The sequence below is a fragment of the Eubalaena glacialis genome, chromosome 6 (genome assembly GCF_028564815.1).
Source record: "Eubalaena glacialis isolate mEubGla1 chromosome 6, mEubGla1.1.hap2.+ XY, whole genome shotgun sequence".
NCBI lineage: Eukaryota > Metazoa > Chordata > Mammalia > Artiodactyla > Balaenidae > Eubalaena > Eubalaena glacialis.
In genome coordinates this window covers 60,282,956-60,305,295 of record NC_083721.1, presented here as the reverse complement: position 1 = coordinate 60,305,295, position 22,340 = coordinate 60,282,956, and the positions used below count along the sequence as shown (strand labels likewise).

The 22,340-nt window shown below is 39.7% G+C and overlaps 1 protein-coding gene across 1 annotated transcript in view; it reads left to right on the top strand.

Moving 5' to 3' along the window:
• Positions 1–22,340, top strand: part of CCDC80 (coiled-coil domain containing 80) — a 40,904-nt gene that overhangs the window by 8,658 nt on the left and 9,906 nt on the right. Inside the window, exons 3-5 of the mRNA XM_061194171.1 lie at positions 1,885–2,041; positions 12,623–12,759; positions 14,339–14,487. Of these exons, the coding sequence (XP_061050154.1) occupies positions 1,885–2,041; positions 12,623–12,759; positions 14,339–14,487 (443 nt within the window). The remainder of the gene's footprint in view (positions 1–1,884; positions 2,042–12,622; positions 12,760–14,338; positions 14,488–22,340) is intronic.

Here is a 22,340-nt window from a genome sequence, read left to right as displayed (position 1 = left end):
ATAGCCACAGACTTCAGAAATATTTTATAAGGTTAGATGGATAAGTAGAAAAGTGGTTGACAAATTTAAATTGGTCAAATGAAAGAAATCGTATAGGGACTTCCCTGGTGGCGCGGTGTTTAAGAATCCGCCTGCCAATGCAGGGGACACGGGTTCAAGCCCTGGTCCGGGAGGATCCCACGTGCCGCGGAGCAACTAAGCCCGTGTGCCACAACTACTGAGCCTGCGCTCGGGAGCCCGTGAACCACGGCTGCTGAGCCTGTGTGCCACAACTGCTGAGGCCGTGCTCCTAGAGCCCGTGCTCCACAACAGGAGAAGCCACCGCAATGAGAAGCCCGTGCACCGCAATAAAGACCCAACACAGACCAAAAAAAAAAAAAAGCCGTTAAAGTGTGTCCCACCCCTCCCAACACACACATACTTTCATTAAAAAAAAAAAAGAAAGAAAGAAACCGTAGAGATGGTGGTCCAGTGGTTAGGACTCCACGCTTTTGCTGCCAGTTCAGTCCTGGCCTCTGAGCTAATGAGGAGCCTGCAGAGGGTGAGTAGACAGTGTTTACTGCAGACATCTGCCTAGTGAGCTGCTGGGGTTAGAGAGGTCAACAAAGACCTGGTCATCATTGGCATAAAACTTCACGTCCTTCCACTTCCAGGGTGAACAGCACATGCCCACACACTCATGGATTGTGGTACACAGTTCTGGTTTCTGCTCAGGAAGAACCTGGTAAAATTGGAGAAAGCTCGGGAAAAGGCAGCAAAAATCATCACCAGAGTCAAAAGGCTTTTATTTCGGGCTCGATTACAACACTGAGGCATTCTTAGGGAGAGGGTTCAAGAGGAGCCCTAAAAAATAAGAGTATCCTCATTTTATCCAAAATAATGAAATATATGTTTTCCCAGATAGCTGGTGACTAAAGCATCTCTTTCTATTGCTCTATCTTCTCTTTCCCCAGAAAAAGTCAGAGGTTCAAAGTGAGTGTGAGAGACAAAGGGGCTAGGTGAAAAATACCAGTTTTGAATTGGAGAGAAGGCTGAACTGAAAGAGTAAAACCCATCCTGTTTGAGGACTCCAACATCAGACATCCACCACGAGCTCTATGCAGGCCCAGTGTGACAATGACTATATTCTGTGACAATACTGGGCCAAAAGGCTGTCCTAACAATTCTCTGCAAGGTTGCCTGATAAAAATTCTAAGCCGTCGGATGTTCCATAGTGCCCAAGGCCTGTCTATGAAACTCAACCCCGTGAGACATGAAATAATAGCAGTAACCACTGAATTCATGAATGTCTGAGCGGCCAATTAAGATAAGGAAGATCAAAATAAAGGAAGAAATAGGAATTCCCTGGTGGTCCAGTGGTTAGGACTCTGTGCTTCCACTGCAGTGGGCACAGGTTTAATCCCTGGTTGGCGAACTAAGATCCCACATACCGTGTGTGGTGCAGCAAAAAAAAAAAAAAAGAGAGAGAGAGAGAATACAGTCATTTAAAAAATAAATAAATAAAAAAGAAAACAAGAGAGATAGCATTTATTGAACAATTGTTGCATGCCAAGTATCATGTAATGCTTACATCAGCCTTGCGAAAGAAGCATTCCTGTGAAGAGTTCACAAATGAGAAACCAAGACACATGGAGACTGGTAATGAAGGCAAACAATAGTGGAAAGGAATAGAAAACTCTAAGCTGTCTGGAGTCATTTAAAAAAGGCCTTTCCAAATGGTCTCTTTTGGCCTTAATTATACTATCTATTCAACAAAACAATCTAGTTTCTTAGTTTAGGTGTCAGTCACTACCAACCCTCTATTCCAAATCATCCCTTTGGCTTTTGCCTCTGTGTGAAACTATCACCGTGAGTTACTATTTTCTTGCTTTCGCCCTCCTCCAGCTGATCACCTCTCCCAAGGCCGAGAACAATATGTATGTGCAGCAGCGAGATGAGTATCTGGAAAGTTTCTGCAAGATGGCCACCAGGAAAGTCTCCGTGATCACCATCTTTGGCCCTGTCAACAACAGCACCATGAAAATCGACCACTTCCAGCTAGGTTCTCTGAAACACTTTATTATATTCTTGCTTTTCTCTCAGCTAAGGTGGGGCACACCTTATGGGAGAGGTCGGTGGGGAATCAAAAGGAAAATTCAGGTTCCAAGAGGGCTCTTTTCTTGTGGTAACAAAGGTCAGTCTGCCTAATTACTGATATGTAGCCATTCTGAATGGTTCTGGTTTAAGTTTTGGGCACTTTAAAATGAAAAATATGCAAGCACTCTATGGTTTGAAAGTCAGTAAGATGGAGGAAAATGGGAGAAGTAATACAGTGTGTCGGGGGCAGCCAGAGAGGTATCCTGACACTTTCTTCTGGATCGTGAGTCTTCTTGCCTGTGAGCAGCGCCATCTGATATTCCTGCAGCCTTTATGCTGCAGGCGACTCCCTGCAGACCCTTGGGGGTCCTTGACTCTGGCCAGGCTTGGGGGGAATGAGCCGGGGCTGAGAGAAGCTGTGAAGCTAAATGAAAAATCACTGGAAATACAGACTGAATGGCGCCCACGTCCTTTTGGAAAGCAGAGGGATTTGGCTGAATGTGGAGTTTTCACAATTTTTCATATTAATGATGCGTGTGAGGCGTACAGCTCAGCGTTGGGCAGCTGAGGTCTAACTCACCGCGTTCTCATGGGAACATGGCAAGACTTACTGTGAGTAGTTATGCCTCATGGTCATAAGCCCCACCTCTAACCCACCCAGTTTCTTTTATAACTGTTACATCTCTAGAGCTTTATTTTTTTTTAAAAAAACGTTTTTTCTTACATGATTTCTCTACTTTTGTTTATTGTTGTTTCAACTATAATGAAAATCCTTCTTCTTGTACCATTTGCGTATCCTGCATATTTTTCATAAAATATATTTCATCTGAAAGCCTATAAAACATACTTTTTCCATTAGTTAACTTTTTTTTTTTCTGGCCGCACCACGGCACGTGGGATCTTAGTTCCCTGACCGGGGATCAAACCCGCGCCCCCTGCAGTGGAAGTGCGGAGTCTTAACCACTGGACCACCAGGGAAGTCCCTCCATTAGTTAACATTTAACTTCATTACATGTAACATGTTACCTCACATATTTTTCTGTCATGTGATCTTGGTATCATTGAACACATATCAGTCGTAATTATGTCGTGATAATGTCAACTTGATTTTAATATAGTCTAGCTTTCTAAATCATATTTTTTATTGTGGTAAAAACACTCAGCATGAGATCTATCCTCTTAACTAATTTTTAAGTGCACAATACAGTATTGTTTAGTATAGGTACAGTGTTGGCCAGCAGGTCTCCCAAATTTATTTGGGTTTGAAGTTTCAGTTATGCATTCTCTATTTTTATTAGCTCACTTTTCCCTGAGATAGTTCTAAAGGAAAATAAATAGCATCCTTTCCAATGTCCTCTCATAAATCATTGTGGGTCAGTGATAGGTTTGTGGACATTTATCTCTGTGCTGTATGTATGTCTGGGAGGGAGAACAAAAAGAGTGAGAGAGAGAGAGTGTGTGTCCTTACCAACAATAACAATAATCATACAAACAAAAGACACAAAAGAAGTTCTAGAGTTAAATAAAGAGGTTCAAATCCACGGTCACAATGTATTTGTTGTGTGACTTTGGGCAAGTTACTTCCTAAGTCTCAGCTTAGAACATAGTTATATACATTTCACAGGTGATGGTGAGGATTTAATAAGAAATTATATGTAATTACCTGTCACATAATAAGTACTACTATTGTGGTCATCACCACTGTTTGATCTGGCAGGCATCTGGAGATCAATGAGCTGTCACAGGGACTAGAGCACGTATAATTGAAAAATACTTGTAATTGCTTTCTGCTAATTACACAGGGTTGACAGGGAACCCTCACAACTGCTTCTCAGGGTCAGGCTGCATTACTACTCTTGGTGACAAAACGGAAGCCCAAGAGGGACTTCCCTAATGGTCCTGTGGCTAAGACTCCTCGCTCCCAATGCAGGGGGCCCGGGTTGGAACCCTGGTCAGGGAACTAGATCTCGCATGCATGCCGCAACTAAAGATTCTGTATGCCACAACTAATGCTCCCACATGCCTCAACAAAGATCCCGCGTGCCGCAACTAAAGTTTCTGTATGCCACAACTAATGCTCCCACATGCCTCAACAAAGATCCCGCGTGCCGCAACTAAGGCCTGGCACAGCCAAAATAAATAAATATAGATTAAAAGAAAAAAAATTTTAAATGATGTATTAAAAAAAAAAAACTGAAGCCCAAGAGACTAATACTACAAAGCCACATATTCAGTGGTTAACTGGGAGTCAACCATTGGCTTCCTGGATTTTCAAATAGTAGCATGAGTCAGTGAGCTTGGTTATAATCCAGACGTCTAGAGAGGAAGTAGGTATTCAATCCAGTACAGAAACATGCTGGCTGGTGATGAAAGCCTTCCTCCACCAGGTGTTCCCAGTGTCAAATATGTTACCCACCAATTCACACAAAGAATTGTCATTCCTTATTTCAGAGAAGTTTGGAAAAATCACTATATCTTCCACCTCAACCTCTACATGGTCCTAACTGTTACAAGCATCTGGTGCTGCCTTGGCAAAATTTTAACATTAATCCTGCTGTCTTTTAGACATCTGGATTGAATATGAACTGTAGAGGACTGAGATTTTCTTTTCTGCCTTATTGGAAACCAGGTATTGTGATTTGGGTGTTTGCCACTTACTGAATGGCAGCTTGGACATGATTTGGGGACCTTTTATTTTGTTCCTCATCTAATTCCTGGAAGGCCTTTCTCTCCTTGTGTCATGTCCCAGGTTATCCTTATGGGAAAGGCTGTGGTACTTTCCGCCAAGACTGGGAGTCAGCCATGGGAAAACAGGAGTTGGCATGCGCCATGGTCTCCAGCCTTGACCGATTTTCAGCTGGAAATCTATCAGATGGCCTTGCTTTCCTCAAAATAAATCAAGCACTCTCTACTCTTCCAGTCTTTTACTGGTCCTTAAAAGCAGAGGCCCTGGGACTCCCCTGGTGGCGAAGTGGTTAAGAATCCGCCTGCTAATGCAGGGGACACGGGTTCAATCCCTGGTCCGGGAAGATCCCACATACCGCGGAGCAACTAAGCCCGTGCGCCACAGCTACTGAGCCTGCGCTCTAGAACCCGCGAGCCACAACTACTGAGCCCATGCGCCGCAACTACTGAAGCCTGCGCGCCTAGAGCCCGTGCTCGGCAGCAAGAGAAGCCACTGCAATGAGAAGCCCGAGCACCGCAACGAAGAGTAGCCCCCGCTCGCCGCAACTAGAGAAAGCCCGCGCACAGCAACAAAGACCCAACGCAGACAAAAATAAATACATAAAATAAATTAAAAAAAAAAAAAAAAAAAGCAGAGGCCCACATCCAACTACAGTGTGGGCTGTACTCATCAGCTGGCCTGTCTTGTTAAATGTATTTGAGTTATAGATGATGGACCTACAAACACCAGGAGACTTACTTTAAGGTTTCAGTCATTATTCGTTCTCGAGCAAATTCCAATGCAGAATAAGCCCAACTGGTTTTGCCAGCCCAGAGTATATTATACGTGAGGATTTAGAATGACCTAATACAAAAAGAAAATAAAAATTAAAAAAAAACAAACCCAAAACAAAAGACGAAAAATAGAATGACCTAACACATAAAGGCATTCTTAATTGTTAGAGATATTTAAAATATCAATCTAAGATAGGAATATTGGTGTCTATGTTAAGAGAATGAATTATAGACAAAGTTTGTCAGGTGGGAAGGAGTTGCTAGCTAAAGGCATTTTATTGCAGAATGAAAAGAGAAGTGGGAGGAAAACACAGCAGGCATGTATATATATATATTTATGTGCTTAGCAAAATGTAGAGATGAAAAATATTTTGACACTGGTATTGATCACCAAATTTTAAGAGTTAGAACACAGGGCATTTTTATGGGGCAAAGGCAGTTTTTTGATAGTTTCTTTTGAAAGAAGAAGAAAAGGGAAGTGGAAGAGTTGATGGAAGTGTAATGTGGCAACAAGTAGAGACAGTGTTGATTCCTTATTCATGTGAGTCGAGAATTCCTAGGTGAATCTCTAACACAACTCTCCTAAGTGAGACTGATAGAATACATTTCAGCCTAAAATACTCTATCTTTGATCCTGTTGAAGAGAATTGATCTTTATGGACAGCCTCACAACCGTCAGGATCCATAACAATGCAGAAATGCTGCTTTCCCACAGGAGCACCTGAAAAATTGACCCTTTGCCCCAATTCCTCCTTTCTTCAGTGGTGACTATGCCCGGCAACTGCCTTCTCTAGACCCTGCCACCCTGTGCCGGGAGGCAAGGCTGGGTGAGTGATCAGATTTCCAGATACTGCCTGTGGTCTCCCTCTCTGTTTATTCAGTCTTTGATTATCAATCACTCCGTGCCCTAGAGGCTGGAGAGGCTGCCCCCTAACTTGTCCAGTCATCCCGTTCAACATCAAGTGTATCAGTGTCAAGATCAACCCCTGCAAGCAAGGGGTGAAAAACACCTGATAAGTCAAGTGTATAAAACAAGTGCTTGAAGAATGTGGTGGAGGAATAAGCTCTTCCAATTGCAGCCATCACAGTACTGTATATATCACAGAATTTTGAAAAGGGGGTGGATTTAAAGGAGGGGCCTTGAAACTGAGTAGATTTTTTTGATAGATGATGACTCTGTCATAGGTACTTTTTGTTTTTATTCTTTTTTTTAAACAAATGATACATTTTTTGGATTCCAAAGTCAAAGCTACATAAAAAGGCATACACAGACAAGTCTTACACCCGTTCCTGACACTTTACCTTATTACTCTCTGCCCCCATAGGAATATTTATGATTCCTTGTTTATCCACTTAATGCTTGTTTGTGCAAACACAAATAAATATAAATACCTATATTCCTCTTCTCTCTCTCTCTTTTTTTTTTTCTAACAGGAAACTTTTATTACCTTGGCTAGGAAAGACCCTTTTTTTTTTTTTTTTTTTTAAGGTTTCATTTTATTTATTTTATTTATGGCTGTGTTGGGTCTTCGTTTCTGTGTGAGGGCTTTCTCTAGTTGTGGCAAGCGGGGGCCACTCTTCATCGCGGTGCACGGGCCTCTCACTGTCGCGGCCTCTCTTGTTGCGGAGCCCAGGCTCCAGACACGCAGGCTCAGCAATTGTGGCTCACGGGCCCAGCCGCTCCACGGCATGTGGGATCCTCCCACACCAGGGCCCGAACCCGTGTTCCCTGCACTGGCAGGCAGATTCTCAACCACTGCGCCACGAGGGAAGCCCACCCTTTTTTTTTTTTAATTGAAGTATAGTTGATTTACAAAGTTGTGTTAGTTCCAGGTATACAACAAAGTGAATATATATATATATATATATATATATTCTTTTTCAGATCCTTTTCCATTATATGTTATTACAAGATATTGAATATAGTTCCCTGTGCTACACAGTAGTTTCTTTTTGTTTTCCCCTTCTTTTTTATACAAACTATGGTATACTATATGGACTACTTTGCATTTTGCTTCTTTCATTTAAATATATTTCCTGGAGATCTTTTCTTATGAGTATATAGAGATCTTCCTCATTCTTTATTATTAAGCCATTGTGAGATTCTACCACAGTTTCTTTAACCATTCCCCTTGATGGACATTCGGATTGCTTTCAGTATATTGTTTTTACAAACAATTTCAGAATTAACCTGTACCCATGTCACTCTATGTATGTGGGTATATCTTTACAATAGATTCTGAGAAGTAAGATTGTTGGGCCAAACAGAAAGTGTATCTAGTTTTGGTAGATATCACCAAATTTCTCTCCATACAAGTTGTATCATATTGCAGTCCCACCAGAAATGTGTAAGAACGTCTATCTCCCCAAATCTCTTCAATAGACTGTGCGATCAAACTTGTGAATGTTTTTAGGGAACGCGGTGTGTGAAAAATGGTATCTTAGTGTGATATAGTGTTAGGTTGCATTTCTCTTTTTATGAGTATGATCGAAGATATTTTCATATGTTTCAAGAACATTTATGCTTTGTTTTTAGTGTCCTTTGCTTATTTTTCTATTGTGTTGTTGGTCTTTTTAATCTCAGTTTATAGGCATTCTTTATAAAACAGAATGAAAATTCAGACTCCCTGGTCCTCTCCCCACTCCAAGATGCTGACCCAGTTTGGGGGTGGGGTCCAGGAATCTGTTTTTAAAATGTTGCTCAAGTGATTCTGATTTGCAGCTAAGTTTGGTCTAGAGCAGAAGGTTGGGTGTAGGATAGAAGGGAAGAGAGGGCTAGAAATTTAGATTGGCACCCGATTTTAGAGGATTTCAAATACCAGGACAAAGAATTCAAACTTTATTTGGTAAACCATGTGAAGTCACTAAAGATTTCTAAATATATTTTTCAAATAAATTTTAAATAACTTTTAAGGTTTAGTAGTCAGTCTGTAGGACAGAAAAGCACCTGGCAGGACACATTCTTCATAGACAAGACAAATTGGCAAATTGGTCTTTCTAGACAATTGAGACAATTGATTAAGGCAGAGGAATAGTGCCCCCGGGGAGCATGAACCAGATAGATCTGGATTCAAGGATTGTAATTTTAACATGCACTCCAGGTTCATGATGAAGGCAGACAGTGACTCATACTTTGAAAAACTGCAAGAGGAAATTGGGAACTTCTGAAGCAATGGGAGAGTTGAAGTGGTCCCAGGACACTGGAGGAATGGCCTGAACTTAGGGATGAGAAGGAGGAAGAGGAGAAACGATGGATGTCACAGAGACGCAGCAGTCACAGAGGGAGGCTTCAGACACAATGCCTGGCACACAGTTGGTGTTTAATAAGTTGTAATTGGAGCTGAATTTTTCTGCAGTGTCATTGCTGTCTATAGTCAGACATGGAAGAACAAATACATGAAGAAACTTACTACTACATGAAGACCACTGACTTCTGGAATAGTCTTCTAGGGCCAGTCCTCATTAGCACACAGCAGAGTTCATCCTCTCTCCTGTCCCTCCTCAAAAATCTTAGGTCCAGGGGCAGGTTGTGTGGAATGACCAAATCCTACCAAATGGGCTTGGATCTGTGCATCATTTTAGGCGGATCAGGACCATATGGGCAATTTATAGGATGTGTTCTAAAGAATGTTTGCTTTAAGCCCTGCCACCCTTGAGGAGGACTAGAGATCTTTGGCAGAACTTGGATAAATTTAATAAGAAGCTGCCAAATTTATGTTGCTTTTCCAGACTGAAGAGAACCTCTTGTTCACCCAGCCCTGATTTAGACAGAATGCAGAGCGTAACAGAGACCTGTGTCAGGAGTAGGCAGCTGGAGACGGGAACTGGCCTCATGCTTACCCTCCTCAGAATTCAGCCAGAGGTAGACTCTGTCTTGCTCTAGAGTTGTCCCCATCCTAGTGGGATCCAGTGTTCGTCAGGCCTTTCATTGTTTTTCTTTGGCAGATTTTCTCAGCACAAACATTGCTTAGGGATGTAGATCTTTCTGTAGGCTGGGAGTGCAAAATGTTTTATTTATCTTTTTTAGTTTGATCAAATCATTTCAGAAAATATTCTAGTTGAAGGGAGAATCCAGACCATGAAGTTGGTTTGTTTTTTTTTTTTCCCTCCATATCTTAGTAGAATAAAATTTGGTTTAAATCTTGGTCTTGGGTCATCTCTATCCTTGAGTGTGATGCATTTTGTGAAAGTAGAGAGAGGACTGGATGGGAGTGAGGTCATGTTACCTGAGTCCTGACCTGCAGTCTGTTATTAACTAGCAATGTGAACTTGAGCACATTGCTCCCTTCATGGTGTCTGTGATAGGTTGGTTCTCTGGGAAACAGACTCTGAGATTTGCATGCAAGAGGTTAATGTGGAGTATTCTCAGGAATAATGCCTATGAGGAGTGAGGGATACAAAGTGACAGAGAGAGAATTTGAATGCAATTGGCCCTTCAGCATTGTTCACTTTGAGGCAAAGGGGCAGCTGTTATATCTACTCCCTCCCCGCCTGCAGCAACCACTGAATGTGGGCTGTCTCTTTGTAAGGGTGTGATTTGGGGAAAGGCAGCACTTTTCTAAGGAGGGCAGTTTTCAGAGAGGGATTCAGCTGCTAACATTCACAGCAGCTTTAGTCCTGAAGGTAGGATCTGGCCAGCACTGCAGAGTGTCCACTGCAGTCCTCGGTTTCATCTTCAGTAATGTGACTGGGTTGGGCCAGATAATGTCTGTAGCAGTTATCTATTGCCACAATAAGGCTATGTAATAAAGACCCACACACCTCAGTGTCATACGACATTAAACATTCATTGAGTCACAAGCCTGAAAGGTTCAGCTGATTTAGGCTTGGCTTGGCTAGGCTTGCCCATGTGTTTGCAGTCAGCTGCCTATTGGTTAGGTGGTTCTGCTGATCTTGGCTGGGCTTGCACACGTGTTAGGGGTCAACTGGCTGTCAGTTGATCTGGGATAGCCCTGGCTGGGGTGAGACCAGAGTAACTTGGCTTGACTTATCCTCTACAAGGCTAGTATGGACGTAGTCTCATGGTAATGGCAGAAGCAGCAGGAATCCCAAATGTGCAGGCCCATTTCTAGCCTCCATTTGTGTCACTTATGTGAACACTGGCTAACCCTGACCGAAGCAAGTTATATAGATGAGCTCAGAATCAAGAGGTAGGACAGTTCAACCCATCCACCATAACAGGGAGCTACAGCTACTGGGCAAAGTGTAAGTATAGGGAAGGGTGGAGAATTGGGACCATTTTTGAAATCCACTACAGTCTCCAGTTTCCTTTCATCTCAGCCACTCAGTGGTTTTTGTGACTTTATCTGTTAGGTAGATGTAAATGTTCTAATTTTGATTCTACTTAGGAACTTGAACTCTGTCCAAGTTACTTCTCTCTGAATTCAGCATCCAGCACAGAATCAGCTTAGGACACTGGCAGCAAATATTTTGTTCAATGAACAAAAGCAAAAATGAATGTATGTTATGGATTAAAAATAGCAGTTCCTAGGTTCAAGATAAAATCTGGTTTGTAAAGTCTTAGAATCAGAACATTAGTTGTTGAGGACATTTACAAATCAGTTTTTTAATGATTTCCGTCATTATTATTATTATTGTTGTTGTTATTAATCACAGAGTAAAATATGCTCCTTGTTAAAATTTAAATAATATAGACTTACATGGAGCAAACAGTGAAATTTTCTACCTCACCTCTTCCCACTCCCCAGAGGCAACCATTTTTATCAGCTGTATGTCCTTCTGGACTTTTTACTATGCATATTCCCATATGGATGTATTACGTTTTCTTTTGCTTTATTTCCTTTTAAGAATAACATCATACTATGCATTTTATTCTGCAAGTTGCTGTTTTTATTCAGTGAGCTATACTAAACAAAAACCAACACCATGAACCTAACAATTCTTTTAAATTAATTTATATTTTATTAATGATAGCTCTCATTATGATCTGCTTAGGAAAATGAAGCTTTTTGTTTATATACTTTCAACAATCCTAATCAAATAAACCAAAGTAATACTTAAATAATAATTGTCCCCTTTATATCAATAAAAGAGTAATAGTCTGTGGTACTCAGCTGTATAACCTCTGTATCTGCAAAATTGTGTTTTTTTCTACTGTAGTACTATTCATTGGGTAGCAGTATTGATAATAACTGATAGATTCCCTTCTGTAATAGATCTGTTATCACATATTTGCTAACTTTAACTTTTGCACATTTTTTTAAAATACAGGGGATTATTTTGCAGATAAAAATTTTAATAGGGTTGAGGGAAACACTGTGACCTGTATGGGAGAGAAGAAGTAAATAAAGCTGTCCTATCCTTTCCAAAATGCTTTCCAGACATAGTAATTTGCCATGTTCATACTTCCCATTAACCCAGTAGCACCTTTAGGAACCATTCTGAATTATAATAATTTGTTTTCAGGGCTTGATATCTGAAAAAATACCTAACATTAAAAACTTCCATAAATTCAGTAACATTTTACTTAAAATTGTATTCACTTACAAAATTTATATTATGAATAGCTTGACTTTTTTTGGAGCCAAATGACCAGATTTGAACATAGGCTTTTTAATTTTCTCTATTGCAATGACATAGTTCACTGAGTCCCAAAGTGATTCTCTAAGTGGGAGGAACAGACACTGATTTTAGACTTAAACAAGTAACTAAAACTAAAATAAAATTTAAAATGAAATAAAACTTAACCAAAGAATCTGGGTCTGTTTCCCTGGTGAGTTAGGGTGATGACTCATCCCCAGAGTGAGTTGGCAATCTTCTTCCAGGGATGACTCAGCAGCTTCACTCTCACGTTGCTCCTTCTGATTCACTATGACCAGGGTGGGCAGAGATGGCGGTTTGATCATCTTTGGAAGACTGATTTTCAAAATGAGTTTATTCACTTGTTTCTATATTTATTTGTTCACTTTGGAAACGCTTGTTCAAACAAAATGTTAGTCAAATGTGTGCAACTAATGAAAACTGTTCTAATTAACTTGGGATGAAGGCTCAGGGCCTCCCCCCTTTGGTTTCCCACTGATTTCTGTTTTGTCACATCCATATTTATTCACATTTCATTTACCTTAAGATAATGAGAAACCTATGCGTGTTGTGGATGATGAGGACTTGGTAGACCAGCATCTTATCAGCGAGCTGAGGAAGGAGTATGGAATGACCTACAATGACTTCTTCATGGTGCTCACCGATGTGGACATGAGAGTCAAGGTACGGGTTCCTGTTTTGGATGATGCAGTGACATTCCTTAAGATAGCAACTCAATTTTTTGTCAGTGAGTCTATTAGACGTATGACTAAGCACAAGTTATTTCATAAATGGGAAGGTTTTGAAATGGTCCAAATAGTTCCCATTGTCCTGTAGAATTTGTGTCTAGAAATGAGGTCTATGGAAAATATTGGATTGGATGACCACCTATGGCCCAGCTACTTGACTCAGACTAAATTCTTCTGTAACATCAAAGTCATGCATTCATCAGACAATTGTTGAATAGCTATAATGTTTATCACCAGCCAGGCCCTGGTGATAAAAAGTAAAGAGTATTTAGCTTCTGTTTTCAGAAAACCCAGATTTAACATAGGCCTACTTTGAAAGGACCTGGAAGTTTACCTCCTGCTCCAACATGGGCAAGACAGTAGGGTTTTACACCTACTTTCTTCCTATGATAAGGACAAAGATTCTGAACCCAGAAAAACTGTGCCATGTAGTCATAATAATATTAACAATAACTAACTTTATTGAGTGCTTTCATTATGTCAAGCACTCACCTCAGATGTTTACAATCCTTGTCTCAAACCTCTAAGATAAATAGCAAGTATTATCATTGTTTCACAGAGGACAAATAGAGACCCAGAGTAGTTAAGTAACATGCCCAAGTTCACCCAGTTAGTGTTGGACTTCATACCCACGCAGGTTGACTCCAGAGCCCATGCTTACATGAAAATCCTTTAAAAAAAAAGCTGCCTGGGCTATTAGAATAGCTGATTCAACCTACAGTATTTTTCTGGATCTGGAGAGAGATCCCTTCAATAATTCATTCTGCATTTGTGTTGTGCCACCTCTAATGTGAGAGGTTGGACTAGATGATCCCCAAGGTCTCGGCCAGCTTTCACATTCCATGATTTACTAAATACCCATTGAGGGCACTTATGCTGATCAGCCAGCCCTCAAATCCACCTCAGGTTGCTGTTCTAAGTCCAGACAGCTTTGATGCAGGAAACTGAATTTCATTATCCCCAAAAAAGTTAGATCCCAACTTTTTTTCTGAGCAAACATGACCTAATTTTAAGTAATGCTCGCTCAATAAAATAGTCTCTGGGAATCACAAAGAGTTTATGTAGATTTCTGATGACCACAGAGCAGGCCTCCTTCTGGTGGAAAATTACCCTTATCGCTCAGGTCAGATACTCTAACATGTTATTCCGTTTGTTTTCTTGTGTTTAGTACAGTGTTTCTGACCTTCTCTCCAGTTGTATAGTGAAGAGGAACCAGCTTAGTCCCAGAGGTAGGGAAGTGAGCCTAGAATATGTGTGGTGAGGAAGGCATGGACCCTTCCCAATAAAAAGAGTGAAGTTAAGACCTTCATGGAAGGTAAAGGCTTTTGTTTTGTGAATTCAAAACCTCAAAAAATCAGCAGAGGTACTACTGCAGGAGAGAATTTATAAATCAAAGAGCCCTCCAGGCTCTGATTTCCCTGGAGCCACCCTGAATTCTCTCAAGCTCTCTATCCTCTGGACATAGGGAAGAAACACCTTTATACATTATATACTTTTTATTTTTCCTTCAACAGCAATATTATGAGGTGCCTATAGCAATGAAGTCTGTGTTCGATGTGATTGATACCTTCCAGTCCCGAATCAAAGACATGGAAAAGCAGAAGAAGGAGGGCATTGTTTGCAAGGAAGACAAGAAACAGTCACTGGAGAACTTCCTATCCAGGTACATCACCTTTGGCGACCCCGAGGAGGCAGACGGGAGAGTGTCCTGAGTGAGCTAATGAAAACCCCAGAGAAACACAGAGCAGACATGTGTGTGCAGAGTGACCTTCCCTGTGAGATGTCTGTCCTCTTCACGGCACTCTAGCCACCAGGCTTAGTCTTGTCCTTTTGGAAGTTGCTCTGGTTGCAAGGCTGGCTGGGGTCACCTCCAAGCTTGAGTGTTAATTTGGTGGCTTTGGATAGGTCTTTTCTTTTTTTTCTGCCTTTTTTTTTTTTTTTTTTGGCACAGATACAGAATTCTGAACTTCTGTGAGTGTTAGTTTATTCAGTCAGTCAATTTGGAGGGCTTTGTATACTGTACTTTTATTTTACATATTTATTGGGCCCTTTCTGGTTCCAAACAGGATTTGGAACACTGCTTGATTTTCTGCTTCCTTCCAACTCTGCAGAGAACAAAAGCTCCACTAAGGCCTCAAAAGGAGAAATCCTCTTGACCCAGCTCCCTGATTCCTTGGGGAGTATGGTTTATTGAAAACCATTATAGGGAAACTCTAGTACATACACAAAAAAGAGTGTAAAAAAATTCACTCTACTTCTTCCCTTCTCCATCCCTTCCCTCATGTTGGATGAAAATTCTACAAATCCTTGGGACCTTAAGAGGTGCAAGGATGCAGAAATTTCACCTAAGCATCAAGAATTCTGTGATTAGGAAATGGATAATCTGAATTCCTCTAGATTCAGGAAGCTTGGATCTTTTAAGAGATAACAACATGATGTGTAAAGAGCATAGGACTTGCCATTCATCCAAGTTTTCAGTTTACAATTTTCTAGGTATGTTGCCCCTATGCTTCCAATTAACCCTATCTTAAAAATCTCTCACCCATGAGAATGACAGCAAGTAGCCCTACTTCCACTCCAGGGTTGCTGTAATCACCTTTTGTGCCAAGCACTTCTTCTTCCCTCCTGAATTTAATCTTCACAACAATCCCATGATCTAAATACTGTAACTACTGTCTTGCTGCAGACAAGACAACTCAGACTAATGGAGATTAAATAACTTTCATCACTGAGCTAGTGTCAGTTCTAGAACTTAGTGGCCCCAGGATAATCTGGTTCCCAAAGTCCACGCTCTTATCTATCACTCGTTTTGAAAATATAACGTGAATTATTTTTAGTGTGAACCCAGAGGCCCAGAGTTTGAAGTGAAGAAAAATACTCCTAAAACCACAGGATTTCAGAGCTGAAAGGAACCCAAGATTCTGCCTTCACCCAAATTTTCAGTACAGTGCAAATACCTGGAGTGGAGATGAAAGGTGCATGCCTCCCTAAGGACATAAGGCTCATTCAGTCTTCAGGCCACTCTCCTGGCTGAGAAAGGGCTCTAAGGCTCTACTGGGCCGATGGCTTCTTGTCCAATCCTGGGGGCTCTGAAATATCAACTTTTAGTTCAAGGTCATCCTTCTAGATGGCAGTGATTTAGAAGATTGAGGATAAGAGCTTGCTGTTGTCCTTGAGGTATTTTCTTCCCCTCCCCTTCCCTTTCCTTCCCTTCTTTTTATTTCTTTTATCTTTCTCTCCTTTTTTAGGCAGAAAAGATTCTTTAGAAGTTTACTTTTGATTTTAACCAATAGTGTTAAATATATCCAAGTTATAAATTCAAGACCTTAGTTTTCTCTTAAACTTTTAAGTTAGGTTTTTAAATCTTATCATTTTATTTATAACCTGGCAAATTTTAACTATCACTCTTAAGGGGCTTTGAATAATGTTTAATCTCACTTATGAACTCAGTAATTAAACAATGTCATTATGCCAAACAGCCATTTTATTTATTTATTTTTATTTTTTTTTTGGAAGGTGGTGGTTAGACAGTCTTTTTTTTTTTTTTTTTAAACATCTTTATTGAAGTATAATTGCTTTACAATGGTGTGTTAGCTTCTGCTTTATAACAAAGTGAATCAGTTATACATATACATATGTTCCCATATCTCTTCCCTCTTGCATCTCCCTCCCTCCCACCCTCCCTATCCCACCCCTCTAGGTGGTCACAAAGCACCAAGCTGATCTCCCTGTGCTATGCGGCTGCTTCCCACTAGCTATCTATTTTACATTTGGTAGTGTATATATGTCCATGACACTCTCTCACCCTGTCACATCTCACCCCTCCCCCTCCCCATGTCCTCAAGTCCATTCTCTAGTAGGTCTGTGTCTTTATTCCCATCTTGCCACTAGGTTCTTCATGACCTTTTTTTTTTTTTCCCTTAGATTCCATATATATGTGTTAGCATACTGTATTTCTTTTTCTCTTTCTGACTTACTTCACTCTGTATGACAGACTCTAACTCCATCCACCTCATTACAAACACCTCCATTTCATTTCTTTTTATGGCTGAGTAATATTCCATTGTATATATGTGCCACATCTTCTTTATCCATTCATCCGATGATGGACACCTAGGTTGCTTCCATGTCCTGGCTATCGTAAACAGAGCTGCAATGAATATTTTGGTACATGACTCTTTTTGAATTATGGTTTTCTCAGGGTATATGCCCAGTAGTGGGATTGCTGGGTTGTATGGTAGTTCTATTTTTAGTTTTTTAAGGAACCTCCATACTGTTCTCCATAGTGGCTGTATCAATTTACATTCCCACCAACAGTGCAAGAGGGTTCCCTTTTCTCCACACCCTCTCCAGCATTTATTGTTTCTAGATTTTTTGATGATGGCCATTCTGACCGGTGTGAGATGATACCTCATTGTAGTTTTGATTTGCATTTCTCTAATGATTAATGATGTTGAGCATTCTTTCATGTGTCTATTGGCAATCTGTATATCTTCTTTGGAGAAATGTCTATTTAGGTCTTCTGCCCATTTTTGGATTGGGTTGTTTGTTTTTTTGTTATTGAGCTGCATGAGCTGCTTGTAAATCTTGGAGATTAATCCTTTGTCAGTTGCTTCATTTGCAAATATTTTCTCCCATTCTGAAGGTTGTCTTTTGGTCTTGTTTATGGTTTCCTTTGCTGTGCAAAAGCTTTTAAGTTTCATTAGGTCCCATTTGTTTATTTGTGTTTTTATTTCCACTTCTCTAGGACCTGGGTCAAAAAGGATCTTGCTGTGATTTATGTCATAGAGTGTTCTGCCTATGTTTTCCTCTAAGAGTTTGATAGTGTCTGGCCTTACACTTAGGTCTTTAATCCATTTTGAGTTTATTTTTGTGTATGGTGTCAGGGAGTGTTCTAATTTCATACTTTTACATGTATCTGTCCAATTTTCCCAGCACCACTTATTGAAGAGGCTGTCTTTTCTCCACTGTATATGCTTGCCTCCTTTATCAAAGATAAGGTGACCATATGTGCATGGGCTTATCTCTGGGCTTTCTATCCTGTTCCATTGATCTATATTTCTGTTTTTGTGCCAGTACCAAACTGTCTTAATTACTGTAGCTTTGTAATATAGTCTGAAGTCAGGGAGCCTGATTCCTCCAGCTCCATTTTTCGTTCTCAAGATTGCTTTGGCTATTCGGGGTCTTTTGTGTTTCCATACAAATTGTGAAATTTTTTGTTCTAGTTCTGTGAAAAATGCCATTGGTAGTTTGATAGGGATTGCATTGAATCTGTAGATTGCTTTGGGTAGCAGAGTCATTTTCACAATGTTGATTCTTCCAATCCAAGAACATGGTATATCTCTCCATCTATTTGTATCATCTTTAATTTCTTTCATCAGTGTCCTATAATTTTCTGCATACAGGTCTTTTGTCTCCCCAGGTAGGTTTATTCCTAGATATTTTATTCTTTTTGTTGCAATGGTAAACGGGAGTGTTTTCTTAATTTCACTTTCAGATTTTTCATCATTAGTATACAGGAATGCAAGAGATTTCTGTGCATTAATTTTGTATCCTGCTACTTTACCAAATTCATTGATTACCTCTAGTAGTTTTCTGGTAGCATCTTTTGGATTCTCTATGTATAGTATCATGTCATCTGCAAACAGTGACAGCTTTACTTCTTCTTTTCCGATTTGGATTCCTTTTATTTCTTTTTCTTCTCTGATTGCTGTGGCTAACACTTCCAAAACTATGTTGAATAATAGTGGTGAGAGTGGGCAACCTTGTCTTGTTCCTGATCTTAGTGGAAATGGTTTCAGTTTTTCACCATTGAGGACAATGTTGGCTGTGGGTTTGTCATATACGGCCTTTATTATGTTGAGGAAAGTTCCCTCTATGCCTACTTTCTGCAGGACTTTTATCATAAATGGGTGTTGAATTTTGTCGAAAGCCTTCTCTGCATCTATTGAGATGATCATATGGTTTTTCTCCTTCAATTTGTTAATATGATGTATCACGTTGATTGATTTGCGTATATTGAAGAATCCTTGCATTCCTGGAATAAACCCCACTTGATCATGGTGTATAATCCTTTTCATGTGCTGTTGGATTCTGTTTGCTAGTATTTTGTTGAGGATTTTTGCATCTATGTTCATCAGTGATATTGGCCTGTAGTTTTCTTTCTTTGTGACATCTTTGTCTGGTTTTGGTATCAGGGTGATGGTGGCCTCGTAGAATGAGTTGGGGAGTGTTCCTCCCTCTGCAATATTTTGGAAGAGTTTGAGAAGGATAGGTGTTAGCTCTTCTCTAAATGTTTGATAGAATTCGCCTGTGAAGCCATCTGGTCCTGGGCTTTTGTGTGTTGGAAGATTTTTAATCACAGTTTCAATTTCAGTGCTTGTGATTGGTCTGTTCATATTTTCTATTTCTTCCTGGTTCAGTCTTGGCAGGTTGTGCATTTCTAAGAATCTGTCCATTTCTTCCAGGTTGTCCACTTTATTGGCATAGAGTTGCTTGTAGTAATCTCTCATGATCCTTTGTATTTCTGCAGTGTCAGTGGTTACTTCTCCTCTTTCATTTCTAATTCTATTAATTTGAGTCTTCTCCCATTTTCTCTTGATGAGTCTGGCTAATGGTTTATCAATTTTGTTTATCTTCTCAAAGAACCAGCTTTTAGTTTCATTGATTTTTGCTATTGTTTCCTTCATTTCTTTTTCATTTATTTCTGATCTGATCTTTATGATTTCTTTCCTTCTGCTAGCTTTGGGGTTTTTTTGTTCTTCTTTCTCTAATTGCTTAAGGTGCAAGGTTAGGTTGTTTATTCGAGATGTTTCCTGTTTCTTGATGTAGGCTTGTATTGCTATAAACTTCCCTCTTAGAACTGCTTTTGCTGCATCCCATAGGTTTTGGATCGTCGTGTCTCCATTGTCATTTGTTTCTAGGTATTTTTTGATTTCCCCTTTGATTTCTTCAGTGATCACTTCGTTATTAAGTAGTGTATTGTGTAGCCTCCACGTGTTTGTATTTTTTACAGATGTTTTCCTGTAATTGATATCTAGTCACATAGCATTGTGGTCGGAAAAGATACTTGATATGATTTCAATTTTTTTAAATTTACCAAGGCTTGATTTGTGACCCAAGATATGATCTATCCTGGAGAATGTTCCATGAGCACTTGAGAAAAATGTGTATTCTGTTGTTTTTGGGTGGAATGTCCTATAAATATCAATTAAGTCCATCTTGTTTAATGTATCATTTAAAGCTTGTGTTTCCTTATTTATTTTCATTTTGGATGATCTGTCCATTGGTGAAAGTGGGGTGTTAAAGTCCCCTACTATGATTGTGTTACTGTCGATTTCCCCTTTTATGGCTGTTAGTATTTGCCTTATGTATTGAGGTGCTCCTATGTTGGGTGCATAAATATTTACAATTGTTATACCTTCCTCTTGGATCGATCCCTTGATCATTATATAGTGTCCTTCTTTGTCTCTTGTAATAGTCTTTATTTTAAAGTCTATTTTGTCTGATATGAGAATTGCTACTCCAGCTTTCTTTTGATTTCCATTTGCATGGAATATCTTTTTCCATCCCCTCACTTTCAGTCTGTATGTGTCTCTAGGTCTGAAGTGGGTCTCTTGTAGACAGCATATATATGGGTCTTGTTTTTGTATCCATTCAGCCAGTCTGTGTCTTTTGGTGGGAGCATTTAATCCATTTACATTTAAGGTAATTATCGATATGTATGTTCCTATTCCCATTTTCTTAAATGTTTTGGGTTTGTTATTGTAGGTGTTTTCCTTCTCTTGTGTTTCTTGCCTAGAGAAGTTCCTTTAGCATTTGTTGTAAAGCTGGTTTGGTGGTGCTGAACTCTCTCAGCTTTTGCTTGTCTGTAAAGGTTTTAATTTCTCCATCAAATCTGAATGAGATCCTTGCTGGGTAGAGTAATCTTGGTTGTAGGTTTTTCTCCTTCATCACTTTAAGTATATCCTGCCACTCCCTTCTGGCTTGTAGAGTTTCTGCTGAAAGATCAGCTGTTAACCTTATGGGGATGCCCTTGTGTGTTATTTGTTGTTTTTCCCTTGCTGCTTTTAATATGTTTTCTTTATATTTAATTTTTGATAGTTTGATTAATATGTGTCTTGGTGTGTTTCTCCTTGGATTTATCCTGTATGGGACTCTCTGTGCTTCCAGGACTTGATTAACTATTTCCTTTCCCATATTAGGGAAGTTTTCAACTATAATCTCTTCAAATATTTTCTCAGTCCCTTTCTTTTTCTCTTCTTCTTCTGGGACCCCTATAATTCGAATGTTGGTGCGTTTAATGTTGTCCCAGAGGTCTCTGAGACTGTCCTCAGTTCTTTTCATTCTTTTTTCTTTATTCTGCTCTGCAGTAGTTATTTCCACCATTTTATCTTCCAGGTCACTTATCCGTTCTTCTGCCTCAGTTATTCTGCTATTGATCCCATCTAGAGTATTTTTAATTTCATTTATTGTGCTTTTCATCGTTGCTTGGTTTCTCTTTAGTTCTTCTACGTCCTTGTTAAATGTTTCTTGCATTTTGTCTATTCTATTTCCAAGATTTTGGATCATGTTTACTATCATTATTCTGAATTCTTTTTCAGGTAGACTACCTATTTCCTCTTCATTTGTTAGGTCTGGTGTGTTTTGACCCTGCTCCTTCATCTGCTGTGTGTTTTTCTGTCTTCTCATTTTGCTTATCTTACTGTGTTTGGGGTCTCCTTTTCACAGGCTACAGGTTCGTAGTTCCCGTTGTTTTTGGTATCTGTCCCCAGTGGCTAAGGTTGGTTCAGTGGGTTGTGTAGGTTTCCTGGTGGAGGGAACTAGTGCCTGTGTTCTGGTGGATGAGGCTGGATCTTGTCTTTCTGGTGGGCTCGTCCACGTCTGGTGGTGTGTTTTGGGGTGTCTGTGGCCTTATTATGATTTTAGGCAGCCTCTCTGTTAAGGGATGGGGCTGTGTTCCTGTCTTGCTAGTTGTTTGGCATAGGGTGTCCAGCACTGTAGCTTGCTGGTCGTTGAGTGAAGCTGGGTCTTGATGTTGAGATGGAAATCTCTGAGAGATTTTCGCCGTTTGGTATTACGTGGAGCTGGGAGGTCTCTTGTGGACCAGTGTCCTGAAGTTGGCTCTCCCACCTCAGAGGCACAGCCCTGATGCCTGGCTGGAGCACCAAGAGCCTTTCATCCACACGGCTCAGAATAAAAGGGAGAAAAAATGGAAAAAAAGAAAGAAAGAGGATAAAATAAAATAAAATAAAGCAATTATAATAAAAAATAAGAAAAAAAATTATTAAGAATAAATTTATTAAGAAAAAAATTTTTTTAAATTTTTTAAAAATAGATTTATTAATTTTTTATACTAAAAATAAAAAAATTATTAAGAAAAAAAATTTTTTTAATAAAAAATATGAAAAAACTTATTAAAAAAATTTTTTTAAATTTTTTAAAAATAGAAAATGAGGAAAAAATTATTAAGAAAACATTTATTAGGGGAAAAAAAATTTTTTTAAGCAAAAAAAA